The sequence below is a fragment of the Colletotrichum navitas genome (assembly GCF_030913465.1).
Source record: "Colletotrichum navitas strain CBS 125086 chromosome Unknown LY79scaffold_119, whole genome shotgun sequence".
Classification (NCBI taxonomy): Eukaryota; Fungi; Ascomycota; class Sordariomycetes; order Glomerellales; family Glomerellaceae; genus Colletotrichum; species Colletotrichum navitas.
Genome location: NW_026850665.1, coordinates 7,478 through 27,601, shown reverse-complemented (window position 1 = coordinate 27,601; position 20,124 = coordinate 7,478). Strand labels below are relative to the sequence as shown.

Genomic DNA, 20,124 nt, shown 5'->3' with positions numbered 1-20,124 from the left:
ATCTAGGGCTTACTAACCTGTTCTTTTCTAAAAAATTTAAAGTACCCGAATGGCAGAATCAACTGCATCCCCAACGCCACCCAGAACCACGCCCTTGACACCCCGGGCATAATCCCCTCTGAGAAATCAGGAAACACGTCACCCGGCCCGATCTTATCCGGGGCCGTTGCGCGCGCCAGCATCGTCGCGGCACTCCCCAGGATCTGGGCGCCCACCAGTGCCGCCGCTACGTGCTGCCTCGTTAGTGTGAGCAACAGGACCATTCCGATGCCCACGCCCTGGATGGCATCCAGCACGCCCAGCCACAGCCACAGAGCGCGCGAGACGAGCGCGCTCGCGACAGCGTTGTGGCCCAGCCAGGGCAAGTAGAGGCCGATGCCGGATGTACCCCAGAGCATTTGCGCCCAGCGCGGGGCACCAAGACCAACGCTAAACATGGGTACAAGCCACGGGTGCGTGACGCTGAAGCGCGAGAAAGCGAATAGGAGAAGGGCCCAGATACCGACGAAGAAGCCCACCGCGAGTAAGACGGCCGACCAGCCTGGGGCGTATTTCGAGGCGAATAGAAACTGCCAATTGCGTCCGTAAGGTGCGCTCAGCCAGTAGTTCTGCACCAGCACCGTGAGGAAGAACCACGGAACGATGTTCCGACGGATCAGGCTTGTGTAGAAGCTCGGGATGTACCCCGGCGCTTGGCGATAGTAATCGGGCAAGCCGAAGAACAGCGCGAGGCCTACGGCCCACAGGAAAAGTGCGATGGGGACGGCGATGACGAGGACCACGGGCACATGACTGTCCGCGATCGTCTTGCTATTCAGGCTGCCTTCGCCGGTCTGCGCGCCGGCTATCACGGAGCCCCAGTACCACAGGCCAACGGTGTAGAGCTGTTGGATCCCTTGGATGATGCACGCGCGGAAGAGCCAGATGTTGATGGGCGCGCCGCCTTCGTCGCCAAAGTTGACTGCAAAGTATAAGCTGCCCGTGGACGACGCGGCTGCGTAGAGGCACGTGGCGACGACTTGGAGGCTTCCGCGGCCGCCGTGGAGAGGGATGAACGGCGATATGCCGAGCAGAAGGAACCCCAGGCCGTACAAAAGGAAGGGCAGCGTGAGGGTGTAGAGGGCTGCGAAGCGACGGAACAGAATCCACCAGACGATCGAAGTGCCGAGATAGACGCTGGCGATGAGATAGAGCTTGTTCTCAGTCTGGGTGGTACTGCCGGTGAGGAGGACGATTTGGTACGAGTTGGCCGAGAGGATCTGGCCGAGAGCTAGGAGGAACGAGTAGATGGGCCAGTTGCTGAGACGGATCTGAAGCAACCTGGACAATGGTTAGTAGTCAGGCTCGGATGTAATGTGAGGGGGGGGGGGGGGGGGGGATGAGATCGCACGTACTTCTTCAGTCCGGTCGGCGCCTTGTACGTCTTGCCCAGCAAGAACTCATCATCCAAAGGATCCTCACCGTCGGGACCATTCCCATCATCACCACTATCCGCCTCGCTGGGCGCAATGCTATTGTAGCTCGAGTTGCGCGAATGGCTCGGGCGTCCTGGACCATCCATCATGCTCGTACGTCCCCGCGGACTCCTAGACCGTCCCAGCTTGGCATCCCGGAAGCGCTTGCTCCAATCCCGCTCGCTCTCTACGAGGTACTCTTCAATGCACATCTCGCCCTCGCTGTTCTTGGCTGTCAAGCCGGCCAGCTTCTTCTTGAAGGCCTGGTAGTACTCGTCGGTGCTGTCGTTGAAGAACGGATCGACCTTTTGTAGAGCGTAGTCGTTGCGTGCGCCGACGACCTCGTTGACGGAGAGGAGCGACGAGTTACGTTGCTGCATGAGCGCAGGCCGCAGGCCGGACGGGTTGCTGCCCGGCATGCCGTTGTCGGGTGCCATTATGGTTGCCAAGCTATCCGAGGACGAGTTGTTCCCGGTGATTGTGTAGAACGGGTTCGAGTTCGCGTCGAGAGGATTAGGCGGTACTAACAGCGAGCCGTCTTCAGCATCTTGTCCTCCCGCAGGTCCATCAACTCGTAGCTGCGGGGGCCGAGATACAGATCGGGTACGTGTACGAATATCAGCCGCAATAGGCGGCGAGTCCAAGTACGGACTTGGCGTTCGTGCCGTTCGCGGGGGGAAGCCAGGCGAAGAATCCCGGTACAGGGTCGACTCTCTCGATCGACGACGGTCCAGGGTTCCAGCAGGGCTCGATAGTCGAGAAGGAAACGACGACGATGACCGCGGCGATGCTTCGGCCGAGTCGCGCCCGCGTCCGCGCGCGGGGACACTCAGTAGGGGCTTATGCGAGAAGCGCTTCTTCTTGGAGGCTTCCTTGTTGTGCAGGCGGATGGCTTCGGACTGTAGAGTCTCGAGGTCCTTGAGCCATTGCTTGACGGGGAAGCGCTGTTTGGCGGACCAGGCGCGCATGAGAACGCGGGTCGTGGGCTTGCTCTCGAGAGCGGTTACGATGGAGCTGCGGAACTGATGAAGGAGATGGCTTGTGGCGGTAGATTCGATAGTGTACCAGAATCCGGGCACTAGATGATTAGATCATGGGTCAGTGAACTGCGGTTAATTACCTGTTCCCTCGTACGGGCATAATATCATAGAAAGGATCCAAAGGGAATAATAATATCTTACTTTGTCCCAGCCCACCAACCCTCGCCCCGACGCCAAGGGCACCTTTACTTCCGAACTCCACAGCAACGAGTCCAAACGGCTCGTCGCGGGACGGAATCAGCGCAAATTCCGCGCCGCTGAAGATATACGGAGGCAGGACGGTGAACTCGGGCTTGCTATACACCCTCCCGGGGTACATCTGCGCCAGCTTTTCCAGCTTCAGCGCCGCAAACCTTCCGTAGAGATCGATGCAGGGGCCGACGGCGATGAGCTGCGTAGTCGGGTATTTCTCCAAGATGGACGGGAAGACATCCGCAATGAGGTCAACGCCCTTCTGCAGACTCCACCGTCCCACAAAGACGAAGAGTTCGGCATCCGGGTTGACGTCGAGCCCAGCCCACTCCTGAGCCTGCTTCCGTAGCGCGCCGCGCTTCGACTCCTTTTCCTCGTCCACCTCGACCGCCCGATCAGGCGCCGCCTCCTCGAGGCTCCAGTCCGCCGTATCCGCAGGGTCCGGATTCGGCAGCTGGCCGATCTTGGGCAGGCCCCAGAAGATCGGGTACCGCGCGAAGCTGCGGTCGCCGTACTTCTTGCTGACGCCGACGGCGCCGAAGCCGCGCTGGTGCAGGCGGAGGTACGAGGCGCCGGCGTGCAGGAGATTGAAGACGGAGCCGAATTGGACGTACTCCTTGACGATGGCCGGGTCGAGGTTGAAGACAGAGGCGACTTCGGCGGATTCGGCGGGCGTACGCATCGGCCAGAGGCCTTGGAACTCGGCGTTATGTAGGGAGAGGGCGCAAGGGATGGTGCGCTCGGGGAGAAGATAGAGGGGCGCGGCGGCGCCGTGATAGTCGTTTATGTGGTAGAGGTCGATGGGGAATCTGCCGCACACATCAGTTAGCATGGGCCTTTCTTCCCTGGGTATCCGTATAGATAGATAGAGAGAGAGAGAGAGAGAGAGAGAGAGAGAGAGAGAGAGAGAGAGAGAGAGAGAGAGAGAGAGAGAGAGAGAGAGAGAGAGAGAGAGAGAGAGAGAGAGAGAGAGAGAGAGAGAGAGAGAGAGAGAGAGAGAGAGAGAGAGAGAGAGAGAGAGAGAGAGAGAGAGAGAGAGAGAGAGAGAGAAAGAGACAGGTCTCTATGAACAGAATGCGAGTTTCAAAGGCGTACTTACCTCTTGATTGTCTCGGCGATGCAGTGATTCCATGCACTGTAGTACACGGCTGAGTCCATGTCGTCCATGCGAGGTGGGTATGGGTCGGCTTTGCTGCATTTTCGGAATACTGGGGCGTCGAGGAGCACGTAGGTAATGTTGTTCACTTTGTGGTACTGAACTTGGACCTCGTATTCTTTGCCCTATTCGCAACGACGTGGTCAGCAAGGCCTAGACTCTCAAGGGGAAAAGGTGTTTGGTTATGTTGGCTTGGGAGCTCAACTCAAGACTTACCATGATTACCGGATACATGGCCGGTGCCCTTTCGTCGACAGGGTAGTCGATTCCCTAGTGTATATTGTCAGTAGCTTATCGATCGATGGAAACCTGAGTAACGGCAAGGTAGGTTGATCCGGGGAGCATGAACAGCATCGTGGCACTTACACCAACACACGGCACCACCCACACCAGATCCTGATGCTCCAGCGCCTTGCCCATCAGCTGAGCCATCACACCCAAGCCGCCTATCTTGATCTTGATGTTCCAATCATCGATGTTATACTCCATCGTAGCAATCAAAACTGTCCGCCTCTCCGTCACAGCGCTAGCTCCGCCATAGTTGCTCATCTCCGTGGCATCCTTTTTTCGAAAATCATCAAACGATAACGTCGATAAGCGGTTCGCAGCCCTCCCAAAAGGCGACCTGCTCACACGCTTAAACCCAACCTTGTTGATCTTGACTTTGTAAAACGATCCCATAAATATCCATACCACCGCCAGCCCCGTCACGATCGGCACCGTGGCCAGCAGGATAAACAGTAGCAGCTGCAGTCGCCAGTTGCCCTGCGGTACCAGCTCCAACTTCAACGTGGCGTCATCGAACCGCAGCTTGTAGCTCAATGCCGAGCCCGGCGGCGGCACGCTCGCGTTGAAGAAGTTGGCCTGCACCGCGTTCGGCGGCAGCCGATCCGCGACGCCGTCGCCGTCGACGTCCCCCAGTACGTAGGTCGCATCGGGCCGGCCGTCCGGGTTAATGCCCCAGATGTTGAGCTGCAGCGACTCGGGCCACTCCGCCATCAAGTGCATCTCCCAGATGCCGTCGTCGGGGCTGTGCTGGGACATCTTGTTGTTGATCCCGCCGTCGAAGCCGAATTGGTTAAAGTCACCTTGGACAAAGACGTGCGGGAAGCGACGTGTTTTCGTGGACGAGGCGAGGTCGGTGCCGCCCTTGTCGTGCGTCTCCCTCTTCACCTTGCCCGTGTCTGACGATGCGTCGCCCTGTTGCATGAGGCTACTAGAGCCGAGAGGGGCAGACCAATATTGCACCATGACGTGATCCCCAGACCAAGCCTGCAGTGCTGTGCCTGTCCACGGGAGCCTGTCGATCTTGTCCTTGCCGCCCGCGTACGGCGTCCAGTCACTCCAGCTCGACCCCCAGTTCGTCGAGTACCGCCAAGACGACGCTCCCGCCGCTTGGTGATTGACAAAGAGGTCGCTGCCGGACTTTGTGAGCAGCGTGCCGGAGTAGTTGGCGGAGATGGGGAAGGTGATGGGGTTTCCGGCGGCGCCAACGCGGAGGAGGAACTTGTCTGTCGATCCGGTCGAGGCCCCTGCTACGGCAGAGGCGTTGACCACTTTGATGGAGTGGACGCCGTCCGTGAGGTTCCGTAGCGTGGCTGTCCAGCGCCACTTTGAGCCGATGGCGCCGATGTAGGGCGGTTTTTTATCCTCAGTTAGCTTCGTACACTGGACACTCGTCTCGTCGATCGTGGCATCGCCGCCATTCCCTTCGACAGTGGACGTTACCGAGATGGCTTTCGTCACGGAATCGCAGTCCATCTCCTGAGAGAAGGAGAAGCTGATGTTCGCGGCACCTTTGGAATCTGCCGAGTCGATGGACACGTCGTGTCCCGGGGTGAACTTGGTGATCATTGGCGGCGCTTCCTTCCACTGTGCCTTGGGCACATAGGCGCGGTACTCGAAAGGGTCCAGGCTGATATCGGAAATACACCCCGACGCCTTCTCGGATCCGTCAAACCCGAAGAACTGCGGCGACGAGGCCAGGGTGAGCTCGTCGTACGGGTAGAACAAGTTCTTCACCGTCGAGCCGGCATCAAACGGCGCAAAAAAGCCCGTCAAGTTGTTGCTGCAGTCGAAGCTGTACTTGGTCGTCTCGTTCTCGTTGTGGTAGACAAACCACACCGGGTCCTTGGCGAACTGGTCCTGCACGAAGCCCGGGTAGAGTGCGCGAGCGACGCTCCAGATGCCAAACTCCGTGGGCACGAGGCTGCCGTTCAACAGCCGGTACTCGGTCTGGTTTGCCAGTGGTTGGATAAGCAAGCCTTCGGATAGCGTGGGGTAGTTCTCTCGCATCGTGTACATGGCCCTGAGTATATTGCGCATGGGATGGCTGGGGTCGCGGTGGTCGCGGGACACGCCTTCGTCTTCGCAGCCGTTTCTGGCAGCCCCGAGAGGGAAGTCGACATAGGTGGAGGCGCCGAGCGCGTAGCATCCGTGGAGCATGGACGACGGCGCGGGCGTCATGGGCTGACGGCCGTAGACGTAGTTTTCCGCGGTGGAAGTCAGCACGTAGAGACCTTGTTCTTGGCCGTAGTAGAGCAGTGGGATGCCTGGCATGAATAGCGTGGTCATGAAGAATCCGAGAAGTTCTCTCTCGATGCCTTGGCTCACAGCAGGCCACCTGAAGTTGTCCTGGTTCGTGACGCCATACATGTGGCGCGGGTCGACCTTTTCGGTGTTTGGGTTGACTAGGTCGTTGGTAAGCAGCATCTGGCTGACCATGCTGACCCAATCCGTGGGAAGATCGTAGCCGCTCTCAAGATTTGGGCCGCTTATGCCCAGAAACCGGATGAGAAAGCGGAACACCGAGTAATGAAATGCGGCGGCATCGAGGGCATTCTGTCCCGGATCCCGGATATATCTAGTATCATTACCCGTTGCGTTGAGGGCCTTGTCAAGCTGATCGAATTTCGAGTCCGCTTCTAGTCCCCTACCATAATATATCGACCCAAGGTTATTTCCAGCCGTAATTTCGCCGGGTAAGAAAAAGTTCTTCTTCCCCACGCTAGCAGCGCATTTTCGCATCGCAGCTGAAAAGTTGCCCTGAGCATCGACCGTGACTTGAGCGGCTTTGTCGAAGCGAAACCCGTCGATGTCCAGCATGGTAATTTGCAGACACGAGAATACCTCCAAGCGCTTACGCACGGAAGGGACCCATTCCCGGAGGCGGTCTTGGACGGAAGCGAACTTGGACAGCTGCCTCTGCCAGTCTGGGTGGAAACCAAAGGCTTCAACGTCGCCGTACTGATCAAAATCACTGTTAAAACAGCCTTTGAGGGCGCTGATGTCGGCCGCCGGGACGCGGTCACCCGCGGCCCCCCAGAACCGAGGATACTCGCAGGTTTCGTTGTAATCGTTACCGAATTCGAAGTCGTGGTATCGGCGCTCGGTCTTCCAGAGCGCCTTGTATTCCCGTTCGTCAAATGGAGCTGTGACGTTCAAATGATCCTCAAAACCGATCAAGTCCCCCATAGTGGCCACTGTGTTGTCCATTACCACGTACATTCCCCGGGAGTGGATCTCATCGATGGCATTTTGCCACATTGTGACATTTCCGAGGTGGGCATCGAGCAGTGTCAAGTCGAGTGGCTGACAAAATGGTCAGAACAGCTTGCCGGGGGTAGTAGAAGTGTGCTTGGGGAGTCGGAATTCAGGTTTCTTACCGAGTACATATCATAACCCCACGGTTGATTAATGAACGGCGATCCCGCGAGGTATATCCCCTGAATCCTATTAGCACACGCAGCCAAAATGCTTGGTCCCATTGGTCGAGAGCCTACCCGGATACCAAACCCCTGGAGATAATCCAGGCTGTCGATCAGACCCTGAACATCTCCGCCATTCCGTAGTTGTGTACCCAAGATGTCCTGCTCGAATAAAGTCCCGTTCGCATTGTCGTTAGACGGGTCCCCATTGACCCACCGATCCAGCATCACTGTGTAGAACGGAAAACGCCAATTATCAGGCGATGCCGTGTAGTTGTGCCCCGGTCGCGTCCCCGTATAATCAAGAGGATTTGTTGCTTGCTGGTTAGTGTTCAGATTCCACTCCTCAAAGGCCGGGTCATAACGAAGAGCCTGTGCCAGTCCGGCCAACAACAGCAGTAACATCGAGAAGGCCATCTCGGCACTGCTCCTTGGTGTCAACAGGACACGAGCAAGTAAAGGAGGCCGAAAGAGATAAACTGCGGATTAACAAAGAATTGCCTAGGCTATACAGGTAGCGGCGGACAGACAACGAAAGAGCAGATGGCGCGATGATACTGCACATGAGCTGAAGTTGTCCGGGGAGTGAAGATACTTATTCGACCTTCTTGATAGCGCACACTCCAAAGGCTGGGCAGCAAGCCATGACACAATTTTGAAGGGTTAAAAAGTCGGGCTCTGGACTCCCCCCCCCTGCTGCACTGCTGCATTGATCACGTTGCGCAGCAGTATAAGATGAGGAGATATTAGCTAGTGCTATCGTCATCTTGAGAGAGCATCATCTATATTCGGATGTCTGTGAGAGTGCCGGCTGCGGTTATAGGATCGGCTGGAGTGACTGCTTCGCCTCGACGCTTCCTGTTGGCCACAAGATGGGGTGGACCGGGATATGATAGCGTGCCACACTTGCAGTAGGCTATCGCTCTCATCCGAGTCGCAGGGCTGAGACTTGAAAGAAGAAATGACAAACCCCTAGCGATTCAGACAGTTTTGAGGGCTTGCCTACTTGCAAACACCTTGGATCAGCTTGGTGTGGACCCGGGATATAACCCACGCACACTAGCACCCGGGTTTGTGTGTGTGTGCCCTGGCGCATGAGATCCTGACATCTCAGCTGCTGCGTCAGACTTCACTATTCATCGCATCTCACAGATAAGCATTCCAAGCTTTCGATTTCTCCCAGGACGATACATATCGTACGATGTCAGCCCTAAGGCACCTGTGCAAACGAAGTCAGTCAGCATCGTCCTCAAGCCACCCCTGCTCCCCCTCCCCCTCCATCGAGTACAAGCCCTACAAGCTCAGCCAAGGCTAGTGACTAAGCGTAAGCACTAGTACCGTCCTCAATCTTCAACGGTCCTCCTCATTGACTGAAACCTGTTGACTGCAGGTGAGCGTGCAGCGGGCTATCCGGGTAGAACAGGGAAAGACATCGCGAGATTGCCTGTCACATTGACATTTATACACCTAGGACTGCAGTTACTGTGTGGGTGCCATGCATGTGTGCCGGTACCGGTAGTTGCGCACATGTCGGTGCAGCCGTGGGCTTAGCATCGCGCATGCTGGGTGTGGTCGCACAGCAGCCGCCATATCGCAACAATACACTAGAATGATAACTCCTCATCCCAAGCTTGTGCCCGGAAAGCAGCGACACATGGGCTGCTGGCAATCTAGGTGGCTTTTCCGTGTCACCGTTCAATCTATCAAATGATGCTAACAATACCCAGAGTACGCTTTCCGTTCTCCCGCATTTCTCCCGTCTGCCCTCTTATGTGTTACCCGCCACCCCTCTCCACTTCATGTCTCAAGCTTTCCCTTTATCAGCTTATCGTCTTTCACCACTCTCACAACGACACTATCTGAGATTGCTGATTTGTTTTATGATATTAGGTGTCCTTGCCTATCTTATGCCAGCATCCTTCCTCCGTATGTATTCGGCACCAGCGGCCTTGGGGTTCTGGTGTCCCGGGGTATTCATTGGCAGCGTATAGACTATAAGACTGTACTTCATTTTACATAGTAATAAATACGTCCTCGAAGTTAGACATGACCTCGACGCGGCTACCATTGCCAGGCCCCAGGACACGACCACCGCGGATGCGGTGGTGGAGCACATGATGGACGAGCTCTTCCTTAGCAAGCAGTACTGGTACGTGATCGTTTACCTGATCTTACTGGGCGTTTTCAACGGGGGATGTATGCCCTGCCAGGCGCAGATGTCAACGTTCGCGATGCGACTCATGGCACTGCACTTCAAGCAGCATTATCGGGAGGGTCATCGAAGATTGTCTGGGCCCTCCTGGACAACAACGTTGGGATATTGGATTGAGAAAGCCAGTATGGTCCGGAAGAAAAGTCATTGTTGCATTACGCAGCTATGAATAGCTATCATGAGATTTTTGAAATGTTGCTGGACAACAATGCGAGTTGCTGATCATTCTCTCAACACACCTCTGGGTTATGCTGAAAGACGGATGGTTTGGTTTATATGGCAAGACAAGTTGATTGGTCCCAATCTTATCTGTCTAAACTATCTCATGAGGTGACAGATCCGGTACATAGAAGACGCACGTTAATGCATCCATCTTGAATGGCATAACAAACAGTCTCAATAAAAGCATTGATGAGAGACTTTTTCCTCCTTACGGAAAGACAATAAACACGAGGTAGTAATTTTTGGATGCACAAAATCATGAAAGTGAACACACTTTATTGCGTAATTAATATATGCCATTCCCTAAGGGGAACCAGAAAACCTCTCTCCTAATTATCGATGTCCCATGTAACTATACTTTTGACATCTCACACCCTTTCTTTCAATGCCAACTGATCCAACCTTATCGATGGTTTTATTATGGTAGTCCATTAGCAGTACAGCTCCTTGCCCCAGTAAGGATAATGTCTGGCATCCTCATGGTTTTTCCACTCATACTTGAACTGGGCAAGGGCGCGTTGCTTGCGGTTGCGGAACTTGTTGTAACTGACTCGGAGCTGGTGGGTCATCTCGCGATCCATATCGCGGAGGGAATGGCGGAGTTGTCGACCAGTAAGTGTCTGGCAGGCCAGGTGCTTGTCCATCTCCCAACCTCGCCGGATATGGTATTCAGCCTCGGATTCTTCGTCGAAGATGTGGTGGAATCTGTCTTGCTGGGACATCGCGAAATGAAGGACGTCCTCGGCATCGTCTGTCGTGGAGCGGATCCGACGTGCATGGGCGCTAATGGCGGCGAGGCCGTAGTAGCCGTCAGGCTTAGAGGTGACTGAGTGAGAAGAACCCATTTTGCCTTGTAATGGTGGTTGTATTTGCCGCTTGGTCGAAGACTGAGGCAATCCTGATTGAATTGAAGGAGTAATGAGAAAAGTAGTGAGAGAAGTAAGAGCTCGTTGGGGAAGAGGCTGATGAAGGCTGGCTTTCGTAATTGAATGAGTAATAGTAGTAGCAAGAGCTTGTCGGTGAAGGATGTCTTGATGATGTTTGGAAAGGAATGATGGTTTGGAGGGGTTCGAGGCATCAAAATATATATCTTCTCAGAGGTATCTCCGATTAACTGGTGTATTGTCAGTCTCCGGTGCATTGATCTATTATCTATCTCCGGTGCATTGATCCAAACCGCAGAGGTAGTTCATTATCTATCTCCGATGCATTGATCTAAACCGCAGAGGTAGTTCATCATCTATCTCCGGTGCATTGATCAAGACCGTAGCGGTAGTAGGTTACCGTGGTTGTAATTGTGGTCTAGATTGCTTCGATCCATAGCAACAGAAAAGTCTAAGTCTTGGGGCGTCATAGCTTATGATCCAGAGGGCCTTTTCTCCATTGGTTCTACAAGATTCTTCATGCCTTCATGTAGTTGTATGATCATTAATGAGAGTCTTCTCCAACTGTAAGATGGTGTAACCACAGAGTAATTCGGGTAGCGACTAGGCCACAAGGATTTCCGAAGCGTATTGTCAGCAATGTCAGTCCGGCTGATTTTTTAACCGCATCTTAAACCAAGCAATGCAATCCATTAGATGTCTGATGAGAAGTCAGTCCATTGGGATGGTTGAAGGAATGCGTCGTAGCGTAGAACTCATCACCTCTAGACCAATTAAGCCTTGTCCGTCCGACCCAGGAGCGACGACTGTCTGATTAATCAGCTTTCTAGAGGATTTACGGTTGATCCTTTCAGGAAGAACATCTGCTGCGTTAATCAGAAACAACATATTGTATGGTGATGGGAAGGGTGGGCGTACGCCTGTACAGCCGATTCCAGAGCTCATCTACCATGTCATCAGGCGGAAGTTTTTGATACGGAGACCACTCTTGAATTCCGTTGGTAAAAGACAATATTTTCGATGACGCGATTTTTGGGATTGTCTACAAATATTAGAGAAAGCTAGCATCGAAGGAAGGAGAGAAAGAGAAAGGCGGTAAGAAGACTGAAAATAGATCTCAAGTGTAGGGTCTTGAATAGTAGGGTGCGCCAATGACCAAACCGAGCAGCCAAGCTTATAGGTCTAAAGCCATACAGCGCTATAATATACCAAAATTGGCGCTGTAGTGTTTCGGCTTGGCCCTGACTATGCTTTCGCCGAGTCTTATGAGCCTGCTGTAGAGGTATTTGTCGCGCTATGGCGCATGGTATCCTTGTTTCTGCGAGAGGCCTTCGCTTGTGATAAGGTTGAGGATGACTATTTTGGCGATTTTGGCCTTGATTACAAGTAGTGCTTAGCTTTCTGTTGCCTGAAGAATTATACCCGCCAATGTAAATATATTCTCTGCTGTCTACCATCTCTTTTTTCTGCCGATAACACTAATCTCCCACAGTAGTTCTCTATTATTCCATGTCTTATATAGGTCTTGTGAAGCTGGAATAGCTTCGTGTGGCTAGTGCCAGCAGCGCCGCCACCGATGTGGCGTACCACCCGCACGGACCGTGTAGAAAAGGTATTTGTACCACTTCTCCGGTTCATATGTAGTTTCTTAATAGGACAACTACTTCTCTCTCATATGACCAGACGCTGCGGTTCATCACAGGTCTGTTATATAAGTACTGTCACGGGGAACCTTGTATCCATGTGAGGCAGCACAGCACTGATGCCACAATTAGCAATAGATGTTAATTTTTCTTGAAGACAAAGTAACAAGAAAGGAGGTGTCAGTATAGTGTCTATTGCTTGATCTGACTAATACTATTTCTACAGTTTACCTCGGCCCATATCCCTGTCTAACAAAGCCATTCTGACCTTATGTACATGTATAATTAATGGAACAATCTGGAGCATGTATCATATCTATACACATCAATCTGTGCGATCCCTCGCACTCTCTACAAGCCACTGTCGATCTGGTCGGCAATGTTCTTCGAGGTCCAGGCCTGCCACTGGTTGCAGGTATCCACAGCGGCTTGTGGGAGCTTGATTTGCGCCACCTTCTCGGGCTGCACCAGGAATTGGGAGAAGAGGCCAGCCGATGCGTGCCAGGCGATGTGGCAGTGGAACGGCCACACGCCCGGGTTGTCGGCAGTGTCGATCTGCAGGACCATGTGGCCGTTGGCGCGTACCAGCTGGACGTCGCGGCGCTGCGGGTTCTGGGGGTCGGTGATGGTCCCGTCCCAGGTGAGCCCAGGGCCCTCGGCCAGTACATACATGTTAAATCCATGCAAATGCATCGGGTGGCTGTCGGATACGCGTCAGTCTTGCTTACATAGAAGCAACGTAACAAGGGGGAGGTAAAAGGTGCGGTTGACTAGTTGTATGGGAGACTTTGCTGGATGGACTTACGCTGCAGGACTGTTGTTGCTAATGACTACACGGATGCTGCCGTTGTTTGAATAGTTGTCAACGTTCCACTCAGCGTCAAAGGTCAAGTTGCCCTTGATGGCCTGATGAAGCGTGGGGCTGTTATAATCGCCACGGAAGTCTTCACCCCCAAGCGACCATTGAATGATACCAGAATCGTTGCGGAAGAGCTTAATTTCGAGGTTTCGGGTAACAGGGACGTTGGCAGGCGCCATCTTAAAGACGGGCTTAGTGAGGGAGAGATCATCGTTGACACAAGTGCCAGGGTCAGCGACGTCCCACGCTTGGCTAGTCGGGACCTTTGACTCGTCGGCCTTGTCATAGTAGATAGCAGCAAGGCCGAAGGGCTGGTTGGTTAGACTGCAGCTGCTAATGTTGCTACGCATCCAGTAGGCACTGTTGGCGTTTCCGGTAGCCTTGACGAGGATATCTGTCCTCTGGCCGACGCCAAGAGTGACGACCTTTGTATCGTAGGGTTCAACTGGGACAAAGTCGTTGGCGATGACCGTGAGGGTGTGGTCATCGATAGAAAACCGCTGTGTACCTTCGGCGCCAGCGTTGATGAGGCGGAGACGGTGGGTCTTGCCTGTCTGGAATTTGAACTTGGAGACACCGGCATTGGGGGTGCACTTGGTGCTGTCTCCAGGGGTGACATCAGAACAGTTGAAGTTGTTTTTTCCGTTGATAAGGTTGTTGACCGAAAAGACTAGGCCGCTTGCTCCGACTTTCAAGATGTCCTCGAGCAGGTCGTAGTATTGTTCGTGGTACCAGTCTGATGATGGATATTAGCGGGGAGCTATAATAGGCGCACGGGGAAAGAAGGTTGGGGAAGGGGTCAACAAGCAGCAGGGTTTTTTCCTACCTGAAAGCATGACCGGGCCGAGGTCAATATCGGCCGAGAGCTTTCCGGGGCCGTAGATGACCATGGGCCCTACCAGGCCGCCAGCATACTGAGACGAGTAGTGAGAGTGGTACCAAGTGGTGCCGTAGAGTGAAGCCTGAAACCTGTAGGTGTACGTCTGTCCGGGAGCAATAGGACACATGGACACGGCAGGAACGCCGTCCTCATACTGCGTGCCCTTCTGGAGAAAGCCGTGCCAGTGAAGTGCAGTACCTTCAGGCGTGCCGGTGGTGATGTTGTTGGTCACCTTGACCTCGATCCAATCGCCCCAGTTCGCCTCAATGGTTGGCCCCGGGAACGCCCCGTTGACCAGAAGAACTGATCTTTCATACCCATCAGGAGCAATAGTCCCACGGCTGACGGTGAAGTCGTAGTTGCGGGTGACACCGGTGTTGGGCCAGGTGGAGTACGGGTTAGTTCCGTCGACCGTGAGCGGTCCCCACGGCTTGCCCTGGGGCAGCGGGTTGTTTGTCAGGAAGGGCGGAAGCTTGGGTGCCCCAATAGTCCCAAGAGGAGATTTCCTATCATTTAGTAAGCGCAGTTCGATGCGAGCAAGTTATTCACAGAGCCCTGCGTCGACGACAGGCCGGGAAAGGGGTGCAGGGGGGAGGAGGTGGCGCACCCGTTGGTTTTGTCTTGAGACAAGGCAGCTTGGGTCGACAGCAGCCAGCTCCCAAAGTTCTTGGCATTCTGCAGGGCTACCATCTTGGGTGGCTAATCAAATCAAACAAGTAACGATAGTGGGTCGATGAGATGACTTGTATTGGTAGTGATGTTTTGGCTGAGTAGCTTGTGATTGTGTGACGAATGCCAAGAAGTGTGTGAGCATGTTTGAGCTATATACTCATCGAACCAGCATCTACTTTGTTAGATCAATCCTTTGGCCATCGTATTTTTCTGAGGTCTCGGACTTCAAAGGAACAGCCACGCCGTGGCGAAAACTCGATCACCGGCCATATCTCCTCAATCCTTGGCGTTAGGCTCGGCGGAGGTCGGGTATTACGGGTTGCTGCGTCGGGTGAATGGCTTCTTTCTCGTCCGAACTGATCATTCGGCAGCGGAATAGTACTGCGCTAATGTGCCTATCGGATATCTAAGAATAGGGTGTGCTCGTAGAAATGTCTAGTGTTGCGCAAAGTTACTTGGGTCCCGTGTTTATGTGAGGCCAAAGGGCGAGCTAATGCAGGGGAACGCGAACTGGACTTCGGATTAAAAAAAGTCTTTCTATCTTCTTAGTCCAAAAAGCAGCATTGTCCTGGAGAGGGAACCGGTACAATGCGTTTCTTGAACAAAGCACCATTGATCGACAACGACAACAACGACCGTCTATCGCATTTTGCTGCCGACTGATCCACGCTAAGACAGCCGGCGACGGAGATCCCCAACTGCGCTAGAAAGGCGCCGTTCCAGCGCTTACGTCACTCTATGCCTTGTTCCAGCGCCTACCTGACCTACCAATGCCGAATACCCGGAATGGCACTGACTAACACGGAGAGTTAAGGGGTCTTTCAGCGATCGCAAGGAGCCGGTCGTCCTAGAAACCGGCGGCACCGTTGTACACGATGGCACCCGTACGCGATACGCCTTGCATCGCAGGGGCCTGCCTGCTCAATTTAGGGCGCGGTTGAACCCAAGCACCAGGTTCATGTCCTCCACTAGATCTCGTGAATGACGCAGTGGCTGGTCCTAGCGGAAAACAATCCTCCGGCGACTAGTAACCATAAGAGTGGCAACTACACGTATATGCGTTTATTTGTTTGGAATAGGGTCAGGGTCCTGGGTGGAAAGCAACGCCAGCATAGTGATGGGTCTGATTCCTTGTTATTCAAGGGCAGCGGTAGAATGCCAGAGCGATTTGTTCGGCGGCCAGTGGTTAAGCCTATTTTGGGAGGCACTGCCACCACTGCCACCGCCGCCGTCCATAACCCATACAAAAAACGCCCTTTTTGCCACAAATCCACCATCGCCAACAGACGCCCACGATGCCTAAGATAAAGCCCTCCTACTTAACCTTCAAGGAGTGCTAGCGACACGTTATCTACAACTAGGCTAGTAATTGCCTACTTTAAGGCTACACAAAGAACCATATTACCTATATTTTACCTTAAATCGCCTGACTTTGAATTGCTTAAATCCAAGGAGTTTTTAACTTAACATAACTTTCTAAATCCTAGCCTTCTTATCAGTTAGTTAAGCAAAATCCAAAATAGGCTTAATCCACTGGCCGCTGAACAAATCTCTCTAGCATTCTGCCGCTGCCCGCTATTAAATGAAGGCATCTACTATGTTGATGTTAATGTTTCTAAGGTCTGCATCATTACCCCGCAATCCTTGCCATAACATAGACTCTGCCCGGCTCCAGACGGCACTCTTTCTCCAAACTACAGACATTGGACGCGTCGGGGTAATATTACCAACGTCCCCTCTAACCACCACCGCCCTTACTCCCTCCGTGGGCCCTAAAACTGTTCTATGGCGGAAGTGTTTTGCGCCATCCAGAGGTCGGGAGCAAAACCGTCACACGCAGCTGACAGACGACATCATCCACCTCACTGAAGCCCTTTAGCGTCACCGCCTGCTGATAAGCGCATCATCTGCAACTCTGTCATTGACTGGCCCCTCCATAACTCGTGAGCAACTGTTATGCTGTGGTGAAAGTCTTGTCGCCTCCGCTCAAGCTGGAATTACGCTGTTCTGGAGTTTGGCGGCACTTAAGCTAGAGAGAGATAACCTATCGGTAATTAATGACGACAGATTCCCCATCAATCGACATGTTGAAGCCGGTTGTGAGCATCGCTAGAGGTGGATGACTAGTATGTAACATCACAACACCTACGGACGGACGCGGGCCGGTGATCCGTGTATCCACCGTGGGGTTTCATCGGACGATCCGCGCTTAAAGATGGAGACAGCCTCATGTGGATCCGCAGGCTGACGACAAAGGTGGAACACTCAAATAAAACCACTAGGGCTGAGACTGATGCTTCCGCCGTCAAAAGTATCACATAAGAACTCTTCGACTTCAAAAGCATTGATTGAATCATCTGTGGCACGGCGTAACCTATGTTTCAGCATCTGTAAACAGACATTTTTTGCAATGGAAAACGCAATTAGCCCGCCTAGCTAAGCCTATTTGTTAATAAGAATGAAGTATGGTAAGACAATAATGCCTGTTGGTTTTCACTGGTAATCGATGGGATATCCCTGTTTTCTTGTGATATCACAAGTGGTGGGAAAGGTGGTTGATTAGTTGTTGTTAACTCAAATACCCTGTATATGCACCACCCCCACATCTGCACCACCATCACCACCACCATCACCACCACTATCACCACTTATTTCACCACCTCTGCCGCCCACCCATATGCAACTTTCGGCCTCACTGGGTAATTCAGATGCGCTGGATTCATCCGGACTATCCATATCGCCAATATCCGGACTTTGCGCCCGCCGGATATCATATATAGTAGCAAAAGTGCTGTTAGGCGATAAGGTAACCCTTTTCCTTTTATATTACTGTAGGTCATCTAACTAGCCCTTTAGCTAGTAGACCCTTTGCTCTAGAAGTGCCTTTCTAGATGCCTGCTTATTATACCCCTTTTACACCTTTCTAGATAAGTAATAAATAGTATAGGTATCTAACTTATCCTCTGCTAGCTAGTTTAACTAGCGTAGTTAATACTGTAATTTAGTAGACTAACAAGAGGTTAACTATAGGACAATAAATATAGCTTTATCTTACTATTAGCTACTAGGCTAGCTGGTCTACTGGCTAGTCTAGCTAGTCTACTAGGCCCTAGTTACTATAGAGTTAGATAGAGGCCGCTGTATATATATTAGCTATAGTCTAGCTAACCTCTAGCTACTTCTAACGTTCTAGACTATTATAGCTATATCTCTAGCCCTTATATAATAGGCTAAAAATACCCTTTTACTAGTAATAGTTAAATTACTAACCTAGTTATCTAGATATTTAACCTCCCTTTAATAGGCGTACTTTAATAGGCTAAAGACTAATATATCTAGTAGCTAGAGGTGTTATAGTTAGTAATCTAACAGTAGGGTTTCTGCTAGGAATAAGCTAGGGTTAATACTTAGTTAACAGTAGTATAGGCTTACTAGTCTACTAATTACTTAGTAATTAGTTAGGTAGTTAATAGTTATAAAGGTAGCTTATATAGCTCTTATTAATTAAATTACTAAGGTTAAATACTAAAAGTTATTTAAATAAATTATATTATAAGAAGTTAATTACTAAAAAGCTATAAGAGTCTATCCTTAAGTGTGTCTAAGTTTATCCTATATATAAGTTTATTCTTCCTGTTAGCGTATAAGGCTATATATCTAAACTATAGCACCTATATATTTTCTATATAGTGTCTATATACTAAGTATATAGCTTCTATATTTTTAACGTATAGATCTTATCTAATCTTATTATTATATAACTTATACTATAGTTCTTCTATATCTATAGAAGTTATTTTGTCTACGCCTATCTATTAGTTCTATATAAATACTATTACTACCTACTAGTTACTTTACTAAGTAAAGTAATATTACCTATAGCTTATTAGGTTATAACATTAGGTTTTCTCTCTTAAAGGTCTTACTCTTAAGACCTATATAAGTAGGTTATATCTCCTAGGTTAAGAAGTTATTAATTCTACTTCTTAATTACCTATAATACTAACACTATATTAGGTTATATAGAAAAATTAGGATTAAAATTAGTACTTTATTTAGTGTATAATTATATTTTCTAATAGTTTAGTTCTTTTAATATTATACTTTACACCTAGTGCTTTTATACTAGTTATATTTATTAAATAGCTAAAGGGGCTAAAGTTTATTAAGGTTATAAAAACTTAAAGTGTCCTTATAATAGAATAGTATAGTATTAAGTTATAAGTAAAGTTCTTTCTTTTCTATTAGTTTACTACTAATAATATATAGTATAAAGGCTAAGTAATTAGTGTTAAGAATAAGAGAAAAAGAGAAAAAAGTAAGTAATATCTCCTTAAGCTTTATTAGTAGCTTACTTAGATCTAATCTAAGGTAGCTAAGGTAGCTAGTTATCTATTAAGATTTATACTATTTATAAGAAGGTAAAGAATATTATATAGAGATGTTTATATAGAGGATATAGGAGTTAGAGAAGGTAAATACTTTAATAGCGCTTAATACTTATAAGCGTTAAGTAATAAGTAATCTTTAGGCTAAGAGTATTAAGAATAATATAGACTAGTCCTTATATAGGCTTAGTAATAAGTTTACTAGTATAGGTCTATTAGTACTTAATTTTCTAGTACTTATAAAAGTCCTAGAGTAGCTATTAAAGTACTAGAGGTTTTAACTAGTTCTTATAAGTTATCTTTATACTTATAGCTTTTCTACTTTACTAGGTATTATTCTTTACTGTCTTTATAGTGTTTATTAATAATATATTTAACTTTATATTCTAGTTTATTTAGTTCTATAATAATATAGTTATTATATTTAATCTTATAGTGCTAGTTTAAGTAGTATAATATAGAAGACTAGGTGTATTTTTATTATTTCTAGTAAGTTAAGTTTATAGTTAACTAGTAAGACTTTTTAAGGATTTTAAAAGGTCTAAGTTTTTTATAATTAAGTTTATTACTTAGTTACTTAGTTTTAATATTTTAGTAAATAAGATATATACTATCTCCCTCTTTAAAGGTTAGTCCCTTAATCCTTTTCTAGTTAATATACTTTATTATTTATTATCTAATAAATTCTAGGTCTCTTAAGGCTAATTCTTAGAGTTCTTAAATCTTATTAAAGTTAGCTATAGCTTTTAGTGCCTATAGTCTTTGTTATAGTTCTCTATATACTGTTAGTTAAAATCTATAGTTTAAGTAGAATA

At 50.1% G+C, this 20,124-nt stretch overlaps 5 protein-coding genes across 5 annotated transcripts; 1 reads left to right on the top strand and 4 right to left on the bottom strand.

Annotated features, from left to right (window-relative positions):
- Window positions 1-2: 2 nt before the first annotated feature.
- Window positions 3-7,966, bottom strand: LY79DRAFT_527828 (glycosyl transferase group 1; the record flags this gene model as incomplete). Its single annotated transcript, XM_060555966.1, has 8 exons — window positions 3-1,320; window positions 1,395-2,532; window positions 2,636-3,495; window positions 3,786-3,967; window positions 4,059-4,112; window positions 4,209-7,433; window positions 7,508-7,567; window positions 7,625-7,966. 8 exons carry the CDS (start codon window positions 7,964-7,966, stop codon window positions 3-5), a joined length of 7,179 nt encoding a protein of 2,392 aa, XP_060408094.1.
- A 2,296-nt stretch (window positions 7,967-10,262) lies between these two features.
- Window positions 10,263-11,009, bottom strand: LY79DRAFT_663416 (uncharacterized protein). The gene has a single exon (XM_060562840.1). It carries the CDS (start codon window positions 10,826-10,828, stop codon window positions 10,415-10,417), a length of 414 nt encoding a protein of 137 aa, XP_060408093.1. The 5' UTR covers window positions 10,829-11,009; the 3' UTR covers window positions 10,263-10,414.
- A 1,852-nt stretch (window positions 11,010-12,861) lies between these two features.
- Window positions 12,862-14,939, bottom strand: LY79DRAFT_584395 (multicopper oxidase; the record flags this gene model as incomplete). Its single annotated transcript, XM_060560398.1, has 4 exons — window positions 12,862-13,210; window positions 13,316-14,105; window positions 14,196-14,755; window positions 14,857-14,939. The coding sequence occupies 4 exons, from the start codon at window positions 14,937-14,939 to the stop codon at window positions 12,862-12,864; spliced, it is 1,782 nt and encodes a 593-aa protein (XP_060408092.1).
- Window positions 14,940-16,465: 1,526 nt separating this feature from the next.
- LY79DRAFT_57608 (uncharacterized protein) lies at window positions 16,466-16,922 on the top strand. The gene has a single exon (XM_060559761.1). It carries the CDS (start codon window positions 16,504-16,506, stop codon window positions 16,798-16,800), a length of 297 nt encoding a protein of 98 aa, XP_060408091.1. The 5' UTR covers window positions 16,466-16,503; the 3' UTR covers window positions 16,801-16,922.
- LY79DRAFT_57607 (uncharacterized protein) lies at window positions 16,923-17,357 on the bottom strand. The gene has a single exon (XM_060559760.1). It carries the CDS (start codon window positions 17,276-17,278, stop codon window positions 17,045-17,047), a length of 234 nt encoding a protein of 77 aa, XP_060408090.1. The 5' UTR covers window positions 17,279-17,357; the 3' UTR covers window positions 16,923-17,044.
- Between the last annotated feature and the right edge of the window lie 2,767 nt (window positions 17,358-20,124).